At 40.2% G+C, this 16811-nt stretch overlaps 1 protein-coding gene across 1 annotated transcript in view; it reads right to left on the bottom strand.

Moving 5' to 3' along the window:
- Nucleotides 1-16811, bottom strand: part of P3H2 (prolyl 3-hydroxylase 2) — a 132184-nt gene that overhangs the window by 8291 nt on the left and 107082 nt on the right. Inside the window, exons 7-12 of the mRNA XM_018576413.1 lie at nt 15348-15388; nt 13683-13772; nt 12121-12250; nt 8856-8951; nt 7045-7195; nt 1125-1242 (exon numbers count right to left, since the gene is read on the bottom strand). Of these exons, the coding sequence (XP_018431915.1) occupies nt 1125-1242; nt 7045-7195; nt 8856-8951; nt 12121-12250; nt 13683-13772; nt 15348-15388 (626 nt within the window). The remainder of the gene's footprint in view (nt 1-1124; nt 1243-7044; nt 7196-8855; nt 8952-12120; nt 12251-13682; nt 13773-15347; nt 15389-16811) is intronic.

Here is a 16811-nt window from a genome sequence, read left to right as displayed (position 1 = left end):
TAAAAAAATCATTCAGGCTAATAGACCTTTGTTAGATTCCGTAAGATCAAGTGGTTTCAACATTAGATCTCACATAATTACTGAGAAATAATGGATATTTGGTATTTCATAAGGGGGGCTTACTCCCCTTATGTTAAACCAAATATCCATTATCCTTTAGGTGCTGACTCTGGATATGCTCATAGCAGATGCACATTAGTGGAATCCATCCAAAAAGAAATAAACAGAAAACACACAGCACGTATCGTCCAATAAATAAAATCTTTAATGAGTAAAAAACGTACTCACAAATATCTCATATGAGTAAGGCAAGGAAAGAAATCCAGCATGAGCATACAAGAACGAGGAAGTCCTCCTGTCTTTCCGACCAGGCCAAGAGAACGACGGTCACTGTTTACTGTTTACTGACATGTTACGTCACATTGATATCGAAGCCTAACATTAAAACCACTTGATCTTACCAGATCTAACGAAGATCTATTAGCCTGAATGATTTTTGGACAGAAAGTTTAATATGGGGGGCTAGACCCCCCTCATTAATCAATTAATAAGTCTGTAATTATGCGAGATATAACAAAACACCTAGTTGACCATACCTGACCTAACAGATACCTTCCAAAATAGCTAACTGTTTGGTCAATTTTTTGATAAGGGAGGCTGATGAAGGGTTATATCTCTAGTTCTATGTGAGATCTAACACAAACAACAATTGATCTAACCTGATCTAATAAACTGCATAAGTTTTGTTCAAAAATGTTGATGGGGGGGGGGCTAAAAAGCCCTGCTCCTCTAAACTAATGGCAGTGTCTCTTTCTGTGGTTCATAGGTTTACCCTGAATTACTCCTCTTAAAGCAGGAGGGCACAGACAAATTATTTAGGTTGTCTTTATCAGCAGATCAACTGACATGCATTAGCTGTATTTTTGCACTTCTATATTACTGCAAGTTAAATTTACTTATGAAGCCATAAAGAGTCTGATAAGACCTTGCATAAATAGTGTCAGGCAGTAGATACATTTAAAACACATGAATACATACTCTAAGAGGTCATGTAATGTACTACTTTACAACTCAATGATTAAGTTTTAAAAGGTGGCATGCACTGAAAAGTGAAATTTGTGTACCTGTAATCTCTGTATGTGTAGGCTGGAGACTCCTTCCAACATTCATTGGCTTCTGGATCTAGCAGACAATTATCAGCATGAATGGGATGACTCAAATCATTCCTGTGGTCCTGCTGACCTGCAACAAGTAGAAAAGAGCTCAATTAGTAAAATGAGTTGTCCTTGGATTGAGTTGTGATGTGCTGTAACTCACATACATAATAAATAACAAAAGATGTCTAATTGTTTAAGATAGTGCTTTACCAAACTAAATGTCATCCATTTATTAGTTTATAAAAACGGATATTTAATATGATTGTTCACTACATTACTTTAATCATTCCTTTACAAATAATTATGTATTACAGAGGGTGTTCTTCACATGTTACAGAGGGTGACAATGACATATTACAGCGGGTGGTTATGATATATTTACCGTGGGTATCCATGACATATTACAGAGGTTACAAAGTACACTCTGGACTTTCTTATAAGAAAGCCTTGCACCATTTCTAAACCTTTACCTCAATTGTGTTAATCAGTTTAATCTTATATTAGTATATATACACAAAGAAAGCAGATAAAAAAATCCCCTTTAAATGATACTGGAGTCTTCATCTAGTGCAGGGGTAGGCCTTGCCACTCCAGCTGTGGTGAAACAACAAATCCCATCATGTCTCTGCCTTTGGGGATCATACCGGTGACTGCCAGAGGCTTGCAATGCCTCATGGGATTTGTAGTTCCACCACAGCTGGAGAGCAGAGGCTGCCTTCCCCTGATCCCCTAGTGTAAACATAAAAGTTATGAGCAGAACTTGGCTATACAATTATGGAGTGTTCAGAGCAATCCACTGTGGAACTGAGGACATCTAGTGTACAAAGAGGCTAGATGCAGGCAATGGCTGTGCTATTATGTTCGAAGTATAAATCTTGGGCATGGAATTCATCTACTTTTTTATATCATGCATTGTTTGTCATCTAAATGAAAAGTAGCAATGACCACCACTATAATAGGAGTCATTTTTAAACTGTACACGTCTTAACAAAAAGCAGAAACAGTTCTCCAGAAAAAAACTGAATGTTGCATTAAAAACAGGATAGTCATGCTAACCCTTTTGTTGCAAGGCCAACTATTCCTTTTTATAATGCTCAACAAAACCCACTTGGGCTTAACAACTCAAAACAGACCTCCCATACCTACAAGTAGTAGACTTTCAATATGAATTATAGGACCCTGATTTTATACACAATGCACAATACTTGTCAGCATGCTTATAAATAAACAAATTCATGAAAATATTTTTTTATAAAGAACATAATCTGAATTTCTAATAATTATAAATAGTTTTTAATGCTTTTATACATAAACTAGGGAGATGCAAGGGCAATACAATGATTGGTGCATTATTGAATGGGCTGCAAACCCACCAGAGCAGACAAAACAACATACCTGCACCTTTTTATCAAATGCAGCCCCCCACAATGCATGGTATTGTGTAACCATAGGCTGCAGTGCACTGCAGTGCAGGTAAACTAGGGTCCAATTCCAAATGAACGCAATATTGTGAAGGGACCCTAAATCAGAGTTCAACTGAAATGCTGCCCCTAAACTATTCCTAAACTTTGAACACCTGAGTAGTATAATAGGTTTATACAATACACTACAGTATGTACTGTATGAATATGTACCTTTGAATTGCATGTTTTAATATTTTTTTAAAATATTGACCTATATTTTCTATAGTTGACCTTTCCCTTTGCTTAACTCAATAACTTTCAAATGAAAGCCGACCTGTTATTAAATACTGGTGCGCGTCAGGCTCTCTTTAAAGGAGAACTATGGGGGTTAAGGCTTTTCCCCATAGTTCTCCTTAGGGTAACGGGAGGACACAAACTAGCGTCCTCTAGTCACCCTAAGCTCAGTATACCGCGAGCTGTAGCTCGCGCTATACTGAGACGCCGCAGTATACTGCGAGCTGCTGCTCGCGGTATACTGAGACGCCGCAGCTGAAGCGGATCCCGACAACTGTGCCGGGATCCACCCAGCTGCGTGACTGACAGCTGGCTCTGCCTATCTAGAGGCAGAGCCAGCTGTACCCGCCCCCTCCCCCGTCCGTTCCGCCAGTCAGCGCTGGCGGATCGGAGCGGGGGGAGTCCAGCCCATCCCCTGTCACGGCAGAGAGCCGTGACAGGATCGAGAGGTGAGCGAACGCCGGTATGTGTTCGCTCACCTCCCGATCTACTGAGCCGACCTGTGACAGTCTCATTGTCACAGGTCGGCTAGAACTATGAGGTGAGTGAAAAGCAGTCACCTCATAGTTTTCCTTTAAGGAGACATCATAAGTCTAAATATAACTTTCATGCAGGCTCTGTGTCTTTCAGAGGCAGATAAGGTAGGAGAAGCCTTTGTTTACTCTACATCTACCCCACTCCTTCTTTGCTTCTTGGCCAAGGTTAAGTGTATCTGTTTTTATCAGTGTCCAGTAGGGAAAATGTGCTACTGTCCTGATCTTATGGTAGGGATGGCTGGCCCCAGTACTTACCTAGTGCAGGGATCTTGAGGGGCCCAGTGCATCTGGATTTGAATGGTTCTACCTGGTCTGGCCAGGGACTAGGATAGCAGGAAGCCTGTGGTGTCAAGCTCTCCCTGGGAGTGGAGCCCTTGGGTTTGGGACTCCACTCTGAAATTAAACTAGGCCATAACACCTACTGCTTTTTTTGCACCACACCTGCTGGGCTAAGCCTTTTAGCTAAGACTATGGTTTTTTTTTAATTCCAGGCTACAAGGCCTATCTATTGCACATCTTGTGCATTGGTACTTATTTATTTTGCTTTGTCTATGAACTTTCACTTATGTGTGTGTTTTTTCACTCCACTGCATGACAAGTGTGGGTCTTCGAGCCTACCCTGAAGTCTAGGGGGAGGATGTGTGGCCACCAGGTTCCTTTCTTCCCCTCTTCAGAAAAACCTGCAACTTAGTACTCGGTGGTCGGCTTCAGCTGACCATGAGAAGAGGGGCCCATCTGACTTCGACTAGGTAGACTAGCATGCTTTTCCCCTTTCAGAAGCCTTGCACCCCGGGGAAATCAGGTTAAGGGTCCTTTGGGAGAGGGACCATTTCAACACACTCCGGTTCACCTTGTTTGTGTGTTTTCACCAATCTCCCACCCTGTGCCATCCTGATCACTGAATCAGATATCTAGTGCTTGCAAAGGAACAAGGTAAACGTTGGAACCAAGTGATCAGGTTTCTTTCTAGCAGTCTTTATCTCGTCTACCTTGTTCAGCTAATAAAATATTGCTTTAATATGGATAAACAAATATTGAAATACCCAAACCAAGGAAACTAGATTTTACTGTGAGTTTTATTGAAGACTTTAGTGAGTAGGTTGTGGAAAGTTGAACAGGTAATTTTTGCCAAGAAACTGCTCTGGCAGTGAACTTGCACACTAAATGTTTTGTCCACCGAATGGCAAAAACTGTGAGAGCATAATTTTTAATAGCATTCCTTGCCACAGGCAACCTACCTGAGTCATATCCAAAGCAACTGTTTTTATACCTTTCAATCTTCTGAGATGGAAAGAGAAATCTCACAGCAAAGAATTTCTAGACAAAGGACAAACCCTTGCACACCTATGCAGACCATGTCAAATTAAAGCACACAAATGTCACTTGAACCCTCTGGGGCTTGATACTGTTACTTTTGCTTTAAATAAGCTTGTAAAACTGAAAGAATGGATAGAAGGTCTCGTGCAATATAAACAAGTGTGGTAGTTAAATAGTACACATATTTATACAGATCTCTACACCAATGCTAGAAGAAGGTTTACATAGCCTACTACCTTCACTTAGCCTGCTGCTATGTTCAGTTGTGAGCTTTGTCTGCTACACACCCCTCAGGGATTGGCCATTGTTTAGAGGCACCTGATTAAAGCCTCATCACTTTGCCCTGTTGCTTGTGATAGCATTTTCCTGCTGATCAAATGCTCTTGCATTCCTAGTCATTCCGGTCTCTTTTTCTGACTCCTTGCTAAGGGATGCCTCTCTTGTCTGCTGCCTTCCGTGGCCTCTTGCTACATTCTCTCGTCTGCTGCTGGTCCTGACCTCTTGCAATTTGAATGGATACTTCTCTTGCCTTGACCTTTTGCTAGATTTAACGGATACCTCTCTTGTCTGCTGCCAGTCTCAGGGCAGTCTTTTATATTGCTAGGCCCTGGGCAAACATTTTCTTGGACGCCCGGCCACACCCTGCAATTCTGCCCCTGCCATGCAATATTGCTGACAGCACAGAGCCGTGCTGCAGCTGGGAAAGATCCCAACAATATTGTCAGGATCCATCCCACTACCTGATTGATAGCTGGCTCTGCCTCTCTAGATCCAGAGCCAGTTGTGCCCGCCGCCTCCCCGGTGCTGAAGAGCCGGCTGGTGCAGATGTAGTATTAGCACTAGTTTATGGGGTACAGGGCCCCACAGCAATGACTGTGCCCGGGGCAGCTGCCCCTTTTGCCCTGCCTTAAAGACGGCCCTGGCCAGTCTTGACTCTTTGCTACATTCAATGGTTACCTCTCTTGTCTTCTGCCAGTCCTGACCTCTATGTTAACAGGTTCCTCACTGTTTACTTCTAGTTCACTCTCTGCTGAAGATCTTGCTTCCCTTCCCTCTATCGCCATATGGCGACATTCATTTCTGCTTTTGGGCCCGTTTTCGCCATTCTACATTCAGAGTGTATTGTTTAAGACCTGAAGGCATCCTGGTACCAGCAGGGCATATTAAGATTCCTTGAAAGACAGCTGTGCTGGTACATGGTGCCTTCTCGTGTTGCACGTATAAATGCAGCACTTCCAAACTGCTGCTTTCGTGGATGCAATGATCTCGGTGACATGCTCCATATTTGGTGGAAATGCCCCTTTGCTACCATTTTCTGGTAAAAAATCTTTAAATGACTGTTCAAGCTGTTTCAAGTTCACATTGTGCGAGACAAGAAATGTGCCCTTTTTCATTCTAATGTGCCTGGTTTAAATAAACATCAGCAAGCACTTTCTCATTTTATTGTTTTTACCAGCTAGGTAAACATTAGCTGGTAACTGGAAGAAGCAGCAAATACATTTTATGGAGTTTTTGGGTAAGATGGATAATATTATGCTTAACGAATGTTTGACGAGTATATTGAATGGGACCTAGATTCAACCTAGATTCCTCCAGGCAACCTAGATTCCTCCAGGTATGGAGCCGTGGATAAAACTCCAGCACCCCGAAATGGCAGAATCTAGTTTCTGTGGCTAATGAGGCAGTTGCATTGCTCTTAAGTGGCTGTTAACCTTTGGAGGGCTTATGACGATTGCTTTATACTGTTTCCTGCTCATTAAGGGATGAAACCGAAACAGTGAGATCCACCTCTTTCTCTTTTAAGCCTTCTTAGAGCTTTCTTTTTACCTTTCTCTTCTTCATTTGTTTGCTCTTATTGGGACTTTGTATTATTGTACCTTCAGAACATATTACTGTGAAATGTTAAATTCATGGGCTGTAAGGACATTGATAGTTTGACTGCATGGTTGCCTTCAACCTGTCCTCGCTAACTGTTTATGATAGTCCTCTTTCTTTAGATGCAATAAAAGGCCACATGATGTATACTCGGTTTTCATTGACGACCACCTGTATCTGAAATGCTGCCTGTAATGCATGGTCCCGTTATTGCACTTACTGTTCTGTGTTTTTGTATTTACCACTGGAAAATCTAAGACAGCTGTAATAGGTGAAATCACACTGGAGTGTCTGCGTCCAGTCCTAACAGAAGGGCATTTAAAAAAATAAGATGGATTTGGTTCCATATGGACATTTCCTCCAAATGATTAAATGATGCCTTCAAATGAACTACAAATATGTTTCTTTGAGTTTCAGTGAAACTATCCACTCTATATCTTGAAGTCACACGTCTTTACTTACCCAGCAAGGCTGTCCTGCATACTAGGTGTGTGTAAGAGAAGTACAGTGTAGTGTTCAGCATGAAGTACGACTGGACAATCCTCCGAGCTTTTTCACTCACATCGTAAAACAAGCGAGCACTTTTTATTGGAACGCGACCTTCAAAGCCAAACTTAAGAAAAATAGGCAATGTTAGCATATTGCAAGCTGACAAATGTTAGCATATTGCAAGCTGACAAAACTAGATATATGCAACACATTATTTTGGCAACTTATCGTTACTATAACTGGGTTTAAGAATAATTTCTAAAGTCACTAATACCAGTCTGAAAGAATATGGTAATATACTGCACATTTCAGTCACTCTGCTGTAAGCTGGGATAGTGAGGCTAGTCCCATGCGTATACTCTGATAATCTGATTGCTAATACTGTACAGGCAATGTTTACATGTGGTAGGAAAAAAAACAAAAAACAACTTAAAAACTAATGACACTACAGCACCACCAAATATAACGATTTTGTCAATAGGGTTAATTCCGTCCTTTAAGTGCACTTATGCCACAAAAAAATGAATCCCATAGGTACAAACAAAAAAGTTTCACACCCCTGTAGCTTCAAAGTCAGTGACATGGGGACTATAGGAGGGTTGCTGACACCTTATACTACATTACCCTTCATGTTGATAACAGTGTATCATCAGAGAGATGCTCTGAGAAGCTCTTCCAAATTCACAGCGACACTGCCTCTTGTGTTCCATGTGCTGACAATGTGATCTGTGATGTCACATGACCATGCACAAGGGCTGAATGGGGCAATATACCTGTGGAAGCCATCAGCAGCTTTCCTTCATAGCTCTACACTGGATAATCTTCTGGTCTTTATAATTGTTAATTTATTGTAATAAGTATGTGTTTATGAGAGGTGGGCTGATCCAGAATTTACAATGGGGTTTCTACAGCTTTAGCTGTGGTACTTTTCAGACTAGTGGTATTATGTGACTTGCTTCTGCCTCCAGTGCTACAGGGTTTACTGTTACTTTACACTGTTGTGGGGTTTGGGGCAGGCTTGCTACATTAATGAATAAGTGCCATTTACCTGCTGAGCGCTGATATGCACCAAGCCACTAAAGCTCCCTGACAGGACTGACCCAATGGCAGACAAGGGGTATCTTCAAATTTAAGAAATCTTTAGTACATTCTTGTGTTTATTTTTAACAACTGCACCCTTTTATGCCATTTTCACATGTCCCCTTTTTCTGCATCTCTCTGAAGAAGAAATATTTGTCTATCTTGACCAAATTTGCCCAGATAATATCTCCAACAAGGGTGACTCTTTGCCAAATCTCCTCTACTAACCCGTAATACAGAATATACTGTACATACACAATAGGCAGAGCAGATAGAAGGCACACAATAATATAGCCTAATTAAAATTAGAGCAAATTTGCTTTATTGATTTATAACATTGATTAAAGATATTAACAAAATGCAAAGTTTACGAAGTTCTAAATCTGATAATTTTAGAGTACACCTAGTTATGCAGTTTGCCAGCAGAGGGTGCTCTAGCTTTTGTTTTATCTAAGAGAGGTTTTTGGTTGTTATTCCTGAAATTGTTGGAATGAAGAGTTTTTTAAAATATATTTATAACAACTAAATTATCCTTTAAATTATTCAATGCTGATGACAGAATGTAAAAGAGAGTGGATGAAGTGTTCTTCTTTAAAACACTTGGACAAATAAAGCCTTTGGTTTTTTTTATAATTGCAAAGCAGATTGTGTTAGCAGAATAATTTCTGTTACCCATCTGTTACCAAATTATGAAGCTAATTTACCTTCAAAGCATTCAGCACTGTGGCACCTTCAAATTTCTCATTTGGAGTGTGAGGGGACGTTTTTCCTCTATATCCGTCTCCTGCCAGCGTTATAGTCTGAAAACAGAGTTTAGTTAAGCAGTTGTACAAGTAAAGCAATGCTATTGAGCATGGCTTAGACCAGGGGTGCCCACAATTTTTTGTGCTAAGATCTACTTTCCAAATGATGAGCTACATGAGATCTACCAACGAAAAAAAAACCTCCCTCGCTCTCTCTCTCCTTGCTCTCCTGGCTGTCTCTCCGCACTCTCCTGGCTGTCTCTTCTCGCTCTATCTCCTGGCTGCCTCTCCTTGCTCTCTCTCCTGGCTGTCTTTCCTCGCTCTCTCTCTTCTGGCTGTCATTCCTCTTTTTCTCTCCAGGCTGTCTCTCCTTGCTCTCTCCCCTGGCTGTCTCTCCCCGCTCTCTCTCCTGGCTCACCTTGCTGTATTTTGCAAACATTGCAGTACAACCAGCTGTGTAAACTAATATTCTTTGATGTAATACATAGCACTTCAACCACCAGTATCCACCAGAAAGGTGTCGGAGCTTAGCTCAGCAGACTCAGGCTAATAGGTAATCATGTGTGCACAGATAAATAAATATACCAAAATGGAATAAAGGGGCCACCAGTCACACCCTTCGTGATCTACCAGCATCAGCTTTGAGAGCTACTGGTAGATCACAATCTACCTAATGGGCACCCCTGGCTTAGACAGTCTACCATGTAGCACTTATACAAAATACATATGGCTACACTATAGAGTACATAATCAGATATGATAATAGTTTTCCTAATATTTCTGGTTACTACTATAAAATTTACACTATATTATGCCTAGAGGTTAAAGTGACACTTATCTCAGGAGTTACTTCAAAATGCATTCAAGTTCCTTACCTGTTAACAAAAATATATCATTTTTTTGTGTATCACTCGGCTATAGATCCTCAAATCATCACTGAATTTGTAATATACAAACACCAAAAATATTGGTGTTTAATATAATTAATTATTATAAATAATAATACAAATATAATCCTGGTGGACAATATTGATGGCATTAATGTGTTGTGGATATTCCCTGGTGAACAATATTGATAGCATCTCAAAATTTGTGCTGACACTGTTCTTACTTCTGTAGGGTGACTGCTTTTGTTCCCCATGGTCCGTGTGTGTGTTGTAAAGTAGCCACCACTTCAAGCTTGCTTCTGTGATGGACTATAACTTCAATAAAGATTTGTTAACTAAATGTGAGATTGTAGTCCATCACGGGAGTGAGCATGGAGGAGTGACTACTTTACAACACACACGGGGACCATGGAGAACAAAAGTAGCCACCCTCCAGAAGCAAGGACCGTGTCAGCATAGATTCAAAGTTGCCACAGGCGGTGATTTCAGCAAATAATGTGGAATTGTTCAAGAAACTTTTGGACGATTTCTTAAGGGACCGTAATATACAGGGGTACAGGTACTCCTAGAATGAGATCCTAATAGGTTGGACTTGATGGACTAATGTCTTTATTCAACCTCAAATACTATGTAACTATGTAACTATACCATTCACATGGCACTATCACTACTAGATGTTGCATAGGAAATTCAAAAGATGTGTAGGGAATATTGTTTGTCCCCACACAGGATGATGGCTCTCAATGCTAGTCGGGTTGGAGTTTGGATGATCTAGTGCTTGGCAGCTAGAGGAAGCTGATGTGTACTGGAGAGATGAGACAAGAATGCCCCCAAAAAAGTAGGTGCAAGACAGCAGAGGCGCCCGGTTGGAAAAAATTAAGTAACCGTGTTTCTTCAATTTAGACTTTTATTCCATAAAACATACACATAACTAACACTGTCTCGACGCGTTTCCTGGCTCTAAGCTGGTCACTTCCTCAGGAGGGTGTGACGAAACACTTTTAGATGAGTGGTAGAGTCTCCTAGCATGTTTAACCAAAAGGGCATACCTGCCGCCCCCCTACGTGACCCAATGAAATGCTGCCTGAGACAACCGTCTCAGGCTGCCTCATTATAGGGATGGCCCCATGTCCTGGTGACCATAGTCACCAAGAGAGAAAGTAAAGGGAAATCCACATTTTTTTTAGTTTTCATCTGAGCAATCACTCAGTAACCTGTTCCTGAGACAATTGTGTTCACTTTGGATAGATTTAATTTCTAAAAGGCAAATAGTTGCGCTAGGAGAAATAATGTGTAAATGGTCACCAGCTGCAACAATGTGTGATAAAAACCATAAACAATGTAACTAATATGTTGCACTTGGTATTGCTAATCTACTGAATTAAACACTACCATGTGTATGTGATTAATTTAATAAATATACCTATGTGCTGATTAATTAGAATTGGTAATTGATGTATGAAGTATCAGCCTGTGTATACACTCACTCAGTGTATTATGTGTCGGCGAAACAAACACTTAGGTTTATTCATCCACTGATATGTTTCCTGAAAAATACTTTTTCAGGAAACATATCAGTGGACGAAGACCTTTTTCAGGAAACATATCAGTGGACGAATAAACCTAAGTGTTTGTGTCGCCCACCGGCTCACGACACGCTTTTTGTAGACTAAATTTCACAAATCACATTTTATTTATTCTTTTCATTTGCGGTGCAGTGGATGATTAAGTCCCCATTTCCCACCGACACACAATACACTGAGTGAGTGTATAAACAGGCTGATACTTCATACATCAATCACTAATTCTAATTAATCAGCACATAGGTATATTTGTTAAATTAATCACATACAAATGGTGGTGTTTAAAACTTTAATTTCTCTTTAGGTTTGTCAACTGAGGTTACTGAATGTTCTTACAAACTAGAAATAATAACCTTTCTGTTCTATAATAGGGCAGGAAAAAACTAGTTTTGAACTCGTTAAAAAAAAATCAAAGCGGTACCCATGCTAAGCTGTGCGTTGTAAAGTAGAGAAAACTTTAAAACAGTCTAATCTGAAACAGTCAAAGGCTTGAGAACATGTTACAATAAACTGTTTACTACTGGCTCTGAAGCAAACAAAGATGTTTCATTCTGTTTTCCAGGAATTCTAAAAGTAAAAATGTTCAAGCTTTCGTATTTCCGAGGATTATGCATACAGGGCTTTCCTGTAATAAACAGCCATCATAACTTATTTATTGTCAATCTTAAAATCAGCACAGATGTATTGTGTAGCTGATTGCACACTTTGAAGGAAGCTCTACAAACACAAGAAAACTGGTGTAAAGTGTTCACTTACACTAGCAACTCCCTGGAGCTCTTGACATTCCTCCTGTGAAATAACATTATCTAGCTGTACTCTCTGAGTGCCATTAAGGTACTCTGAATTGTGCACAAGTTTTACTTCTTCATACAGCAATGGTCCTCCTGAAATAAGCAATATTTTGAAGTGTATTAAGAAACATAATAAAATGTCCAATACAAAAGTCAACAAACAAAATAAGTAGCAGCAGGATGTTAACATTCTTCTAGTTACATCAACACACATAAAACATATTACAATTACTAAGTAATGTCTTCATATGAACACCAGAGAGCACTACAACTTCTAAACATGGTCATAGGTGAAAACTCAATAGATGATAGAAAAAGATTGCAATACAATAAAACTGAAGACAAAACGTTTTTTGTTTTTTTTTAGTTTTGATTAGAGTAAGGGAGGGTTATAAACTCTGCAAGCTTTTGTTGCCATCTGTGTCCAACTTCTTGTCTGATAGTCAAAAGCAGGAAGTGAGAGGATATCTCTGAAAGGTAATGGAAGTCACTGGTGGTCAGCAGGGCCACCAGAACCAGTGTTTAAAATATATAAACGTATTTTCATATTTGTAGATGGTCTTTAAAAAAAGAGGGCATGCTAACAAGACGGCCAATGCAGTTGTATAATCCTGGGATTTACACACCTCTGCCACACTCCACTATTTCCTTTCCACTTCCTGTGCCACCTGCCTACCCAAAGAACAGCGATGATCCTGACATTTTCTAGAAAGCATGCAGGTGACACCAAAAGCTGCAAATCTGAAACAAGAAACATTGTCTGTCACATACAATGCTGTTTTAACACCTCTCACTGGGCAGGTTATTAACACCTCCTAGCTCCAATTCTGCAAATGCAATCAACACCTAGTTGTGACTAAGATTATGTGGATTGGAGCAACATTCACCATATTTATTCCCAGATGATTTTTGTACAAGTCATTCTGAATAGAGAAAGCTGATTGGATGACCAGTGAAACGTCTTCAAGAAAAATACAGCAAGTCCAGTTGCCTTGCCTTATTTTTTACAGATATACCATGACCTGGATGAATGAGAACCTTCACAGACAGATTTGTAATTTAATGTTATCGAAAATTGCCTTTCTATTTAAATTGGCAGCCAATGTACTTTTCTAAATCCATTAAAAAAATGCAATGCTATATGGTCACATAGAGCAATTCTGTACACATATGGTCTACAGAACGCCCCCAGAAATGTCCTTTCCTGCTTTTGTGATTGGCTGACTGATTTTGATCGACGTCTGCACTAAGATACAAGTGACATTTTAGACATCTCTCACAAATAGAAACTTCATTTTTGGTGACAATGGGGTGCAGACACTGCACATTTCTTCATTAGAACAGAAAGAAACAGGTAGGAATCTGCACAGTGTTTGTTAAAACATTGTACATTGATCATCCAGTGTGGATAGATTTTTCCTCAACAATTGTGGGGTTAATCCTTAAAGAAGAACTGCAGGAAAGTTTTTTTTATTAACCCTAGCAGTGCAAGGGTTAAATGGTTGTTCTTTATATACTTTGGTTCCTTCCCTAAGCTCTCGATCAATTTTCTGGACTGCCTTTTTTCCTGTGATGAGCCCAGTGACATCATTCAGCTCATTCCCAGATGATGTAACCCTGTTAGATAGATAAGGAGAGCATTGAATACAAGGTGTTGCAGCCTTACACTCTTAACCACTTTAATTGTGCAGCAAGCCCTTATCAAAAGCTGTATGTACGGAAGATGACTTAATTATACTTAAAAAAAAAAAAAAAAAATTATTTTAAACACAGTTTCCTAGCGTTTAAGCATTAAGGCAAAAGGGTTTGGAGAAAATCATATAAAACTACCTGTAGTAGTGGTTTCTGGCTTGAGGCAAGGATGTGTTTCTGTAGCAATTGTATATAAACATTGGAAATGAATAATAGCAAAATGAATTAGACAACACTTTATCATAGTTATGTATCTGCTGGCTGACTGGTGTCCTCACTACTTAATGTTACCTATATGACATTCCAGCTAGAGAGAACAGCTAAGGTTAAAGTGCCTACAGACTTTGGATGCTAGCCAGCTGTGCAAGTTTTCAGCTATCGACCAAGTGTTCTGAGCAGTGAATCATTGAATGAACATGCAAGTTTGCATCAGGTAAACACTGCAGGTGACATATGTCTCCGGCAAAAACAGTAGTAATCCGATGGAAAAATCCATGCAGCCAATTCTTTTTTTCTTGAGCAGCCTCAGCCAGGAAGTATCAAGGAAAGCCTGCAAACACTAAAGGCCTGTATGCTTGCAGGGCAACTGTTCTTTAATGTACAAAGGAATCATGGGGGAAATCAGTGGAAAATACACCTTTTTCTTCCTGTACTCCCTCTCCACTGCTGTAAATCCTGATGTGATCCATAAATCACATACATCAATAGATCTTTATTATTTACTGGCTCCATACAAGTCTACAGTATAAAGAAATCTCTAGTTCTTGGGGACAAGATCCAAACAGCAGTCCTGTAAATTAATTGTAGTTGGACTTGCAGCGAATACAGTTTGCATATTCTTCTTACCTTCCCCCTTTAACATGATCAACTCTTTGTATTTTAATGTTGAATTGCTTTTAAAAAATGAACCAGTTGGCATATTCAGGTGCCTAAACTAGCGTTAAACATGTACCCTTCAGTGCCTACATGTACCTCTGTTGAACCTCATGGGCATCTGGGAACCCCAAATCCCAGGTCATTATAATAGTCAAGGGCTTTCCATCTCCTCACTCTCTTTCCACAATTTACTATTGTTCATAGATGACCAGAGGGAGTTAGGGAAGTAGGAGGGAATTATCTGGCTCTCAACTTTATGTCCACATAATTTGAATATTATAGTATCCCAGGATTTGGAGCTCCTAGGATCTCTAGATGTTCTGCAGAGGTACATACATGCACTGGAGAGTGCATGCTCACTTCTGAGGCCAGTTTAGGATCATAGATATGCTGACAAGTGTACTTTAAGAGTGCATTCACACCAAAATCAGAAAGAAATTGCAAGTCAACACAGGGCCCCTTGATTTGCAATTGTACCTTCTGATCTCCTTCCGATCCCATGCATTGTAGTCTGTTTTGCAAGCATATGCCTTCTCTCTTTACATCTAGTGGGTGAATCAAGACAATACAGGAAAGTGCAGATACCTGGCTACATGTTTGATAGAAAGGTTCTAATAGACATACCTGTTTTCATCTTGTCTATCTCCACTAGAAACCCAGAAGTCCTGGAAATAAACAGTTTATCTTTTAATGCATAAAACAGTTTGTTCATTCATCCATTCAAATTTAGACAATAGCTAAAACTGGTTTCAAAATGGCAAACATTTTATAGTAATACATTAGTAATACATGAGAGCATAATATCATATATGCATGCTAAAGCTAAATTATATTTTTTTCAGTACTGTCTGTAAATTGCCCCCCTGCACCCATAAATATATATTTACCTTTTTTACTTGTGTATTTAGCCAGGTCCAGTGTTGTGGTTCTCTTTGCCCCTATCCTCCCCCAGCAGTGCATGGATCCTATACAGGTGAAACTCGAATAATTAGAATATCGTGCAAAAGTAATTGCAGTAAGTGCTGCAAAAGGGGCCCAAACCAAGTACTGAGTACATATGCATGCTTGTACTTTTCAGAGGTCCGATATTGTTCTATGTACAATCCTTGTTTTATTGATTGCATGTAATAATCTACTTTTTTGAGGTTGTGGATTTGGGGTTCTTGGGGTTTTCATGAGCTGTAAGCCATAATCATCACAATTATGACAAATCACGGCTTGAATTATCTTGCTTTGCATGTAATGAGTCTATCTCATATATTAGTTTCACCTTTTAAGTTGCATTAGTGAAATAAATGAACTTTGCATGATATTCTAATTATTCGAGTTTCACCTGTATGTTGTAATGACATGGCACCATTCTCTGCAGAATTCCTCTTGTGGGTACAGGGTGTGGGCAGAACCTTGACACTCTGGGCTCTCCATAAATTAGTTGAATAAAGCTGGGTGTCAATTGACCGAGAAAAAGAGTGGCATTGGATCACTGGATAGGTGAGACTGCGGAAGTCAACACTGGAGGTCGGATGAGTATAGCAGCTGGAGCTGCTCTTTTGCTTTCTGGGGATCCATTTTTTATTTAAACGTCCAAAGTGGAATTGGGCTTTAACACTTATTTGTCCCACGACCCATGACACCAATCCTTGCTGTCTTGAAGAGCTCCCGCTGTAGAATATTATTCTGCATCTGACACACTCTGGGTGTGTTGGGTACCTGGTCCTGCTGCTGCATGCTTCTGCTGCTCTCTATGCAGGGCCGGACTGGGACACAAAATAGGCCCGGGCATTTTGGACTGAGCAGCCCAATCACATGACCCCCGACAGCCCCTGCCCTATCGCAATCTGGAGGTGGAGTCAAACATAGAAGCGCAATTGAGGGACGGGGCCGGGCCACATAATTACAACACATAATATATATACTGAATTGACTGAATTTGAGCTGGAGTGCGAGTGACTTCTTCACATTTATACTGATTTGCGGAGGCATCCGTGGTTGCTTGGCACCCACTTGATACTCGAGGGTCTTATCTGGTCAGGTGTGCGATGGGTTTCTTTTGATTATCTCCCCTTCAGTCTGGCTCCTGTCCCCCCC

This window comes from Nanorana parkeri, unplaced genomic scaffold, assembly GCF_000935625.1.
Source record: "Nanorana parkeri isolate BGI_ZX_2015 unplaced genomic scaffold, ASM93562v1 scaffold66, whole genome shotgun sequence".
NCBI lineage: Eukaryota > Metazoa > Chordata > Amphibia > Anura > Dicroglossidae > Nanorana > Nanorana parkeri.
Note: the sequence above shows the minus strand (reverse complement) of the source record. Positions and strands in the feature narration are given on the sequence as shown.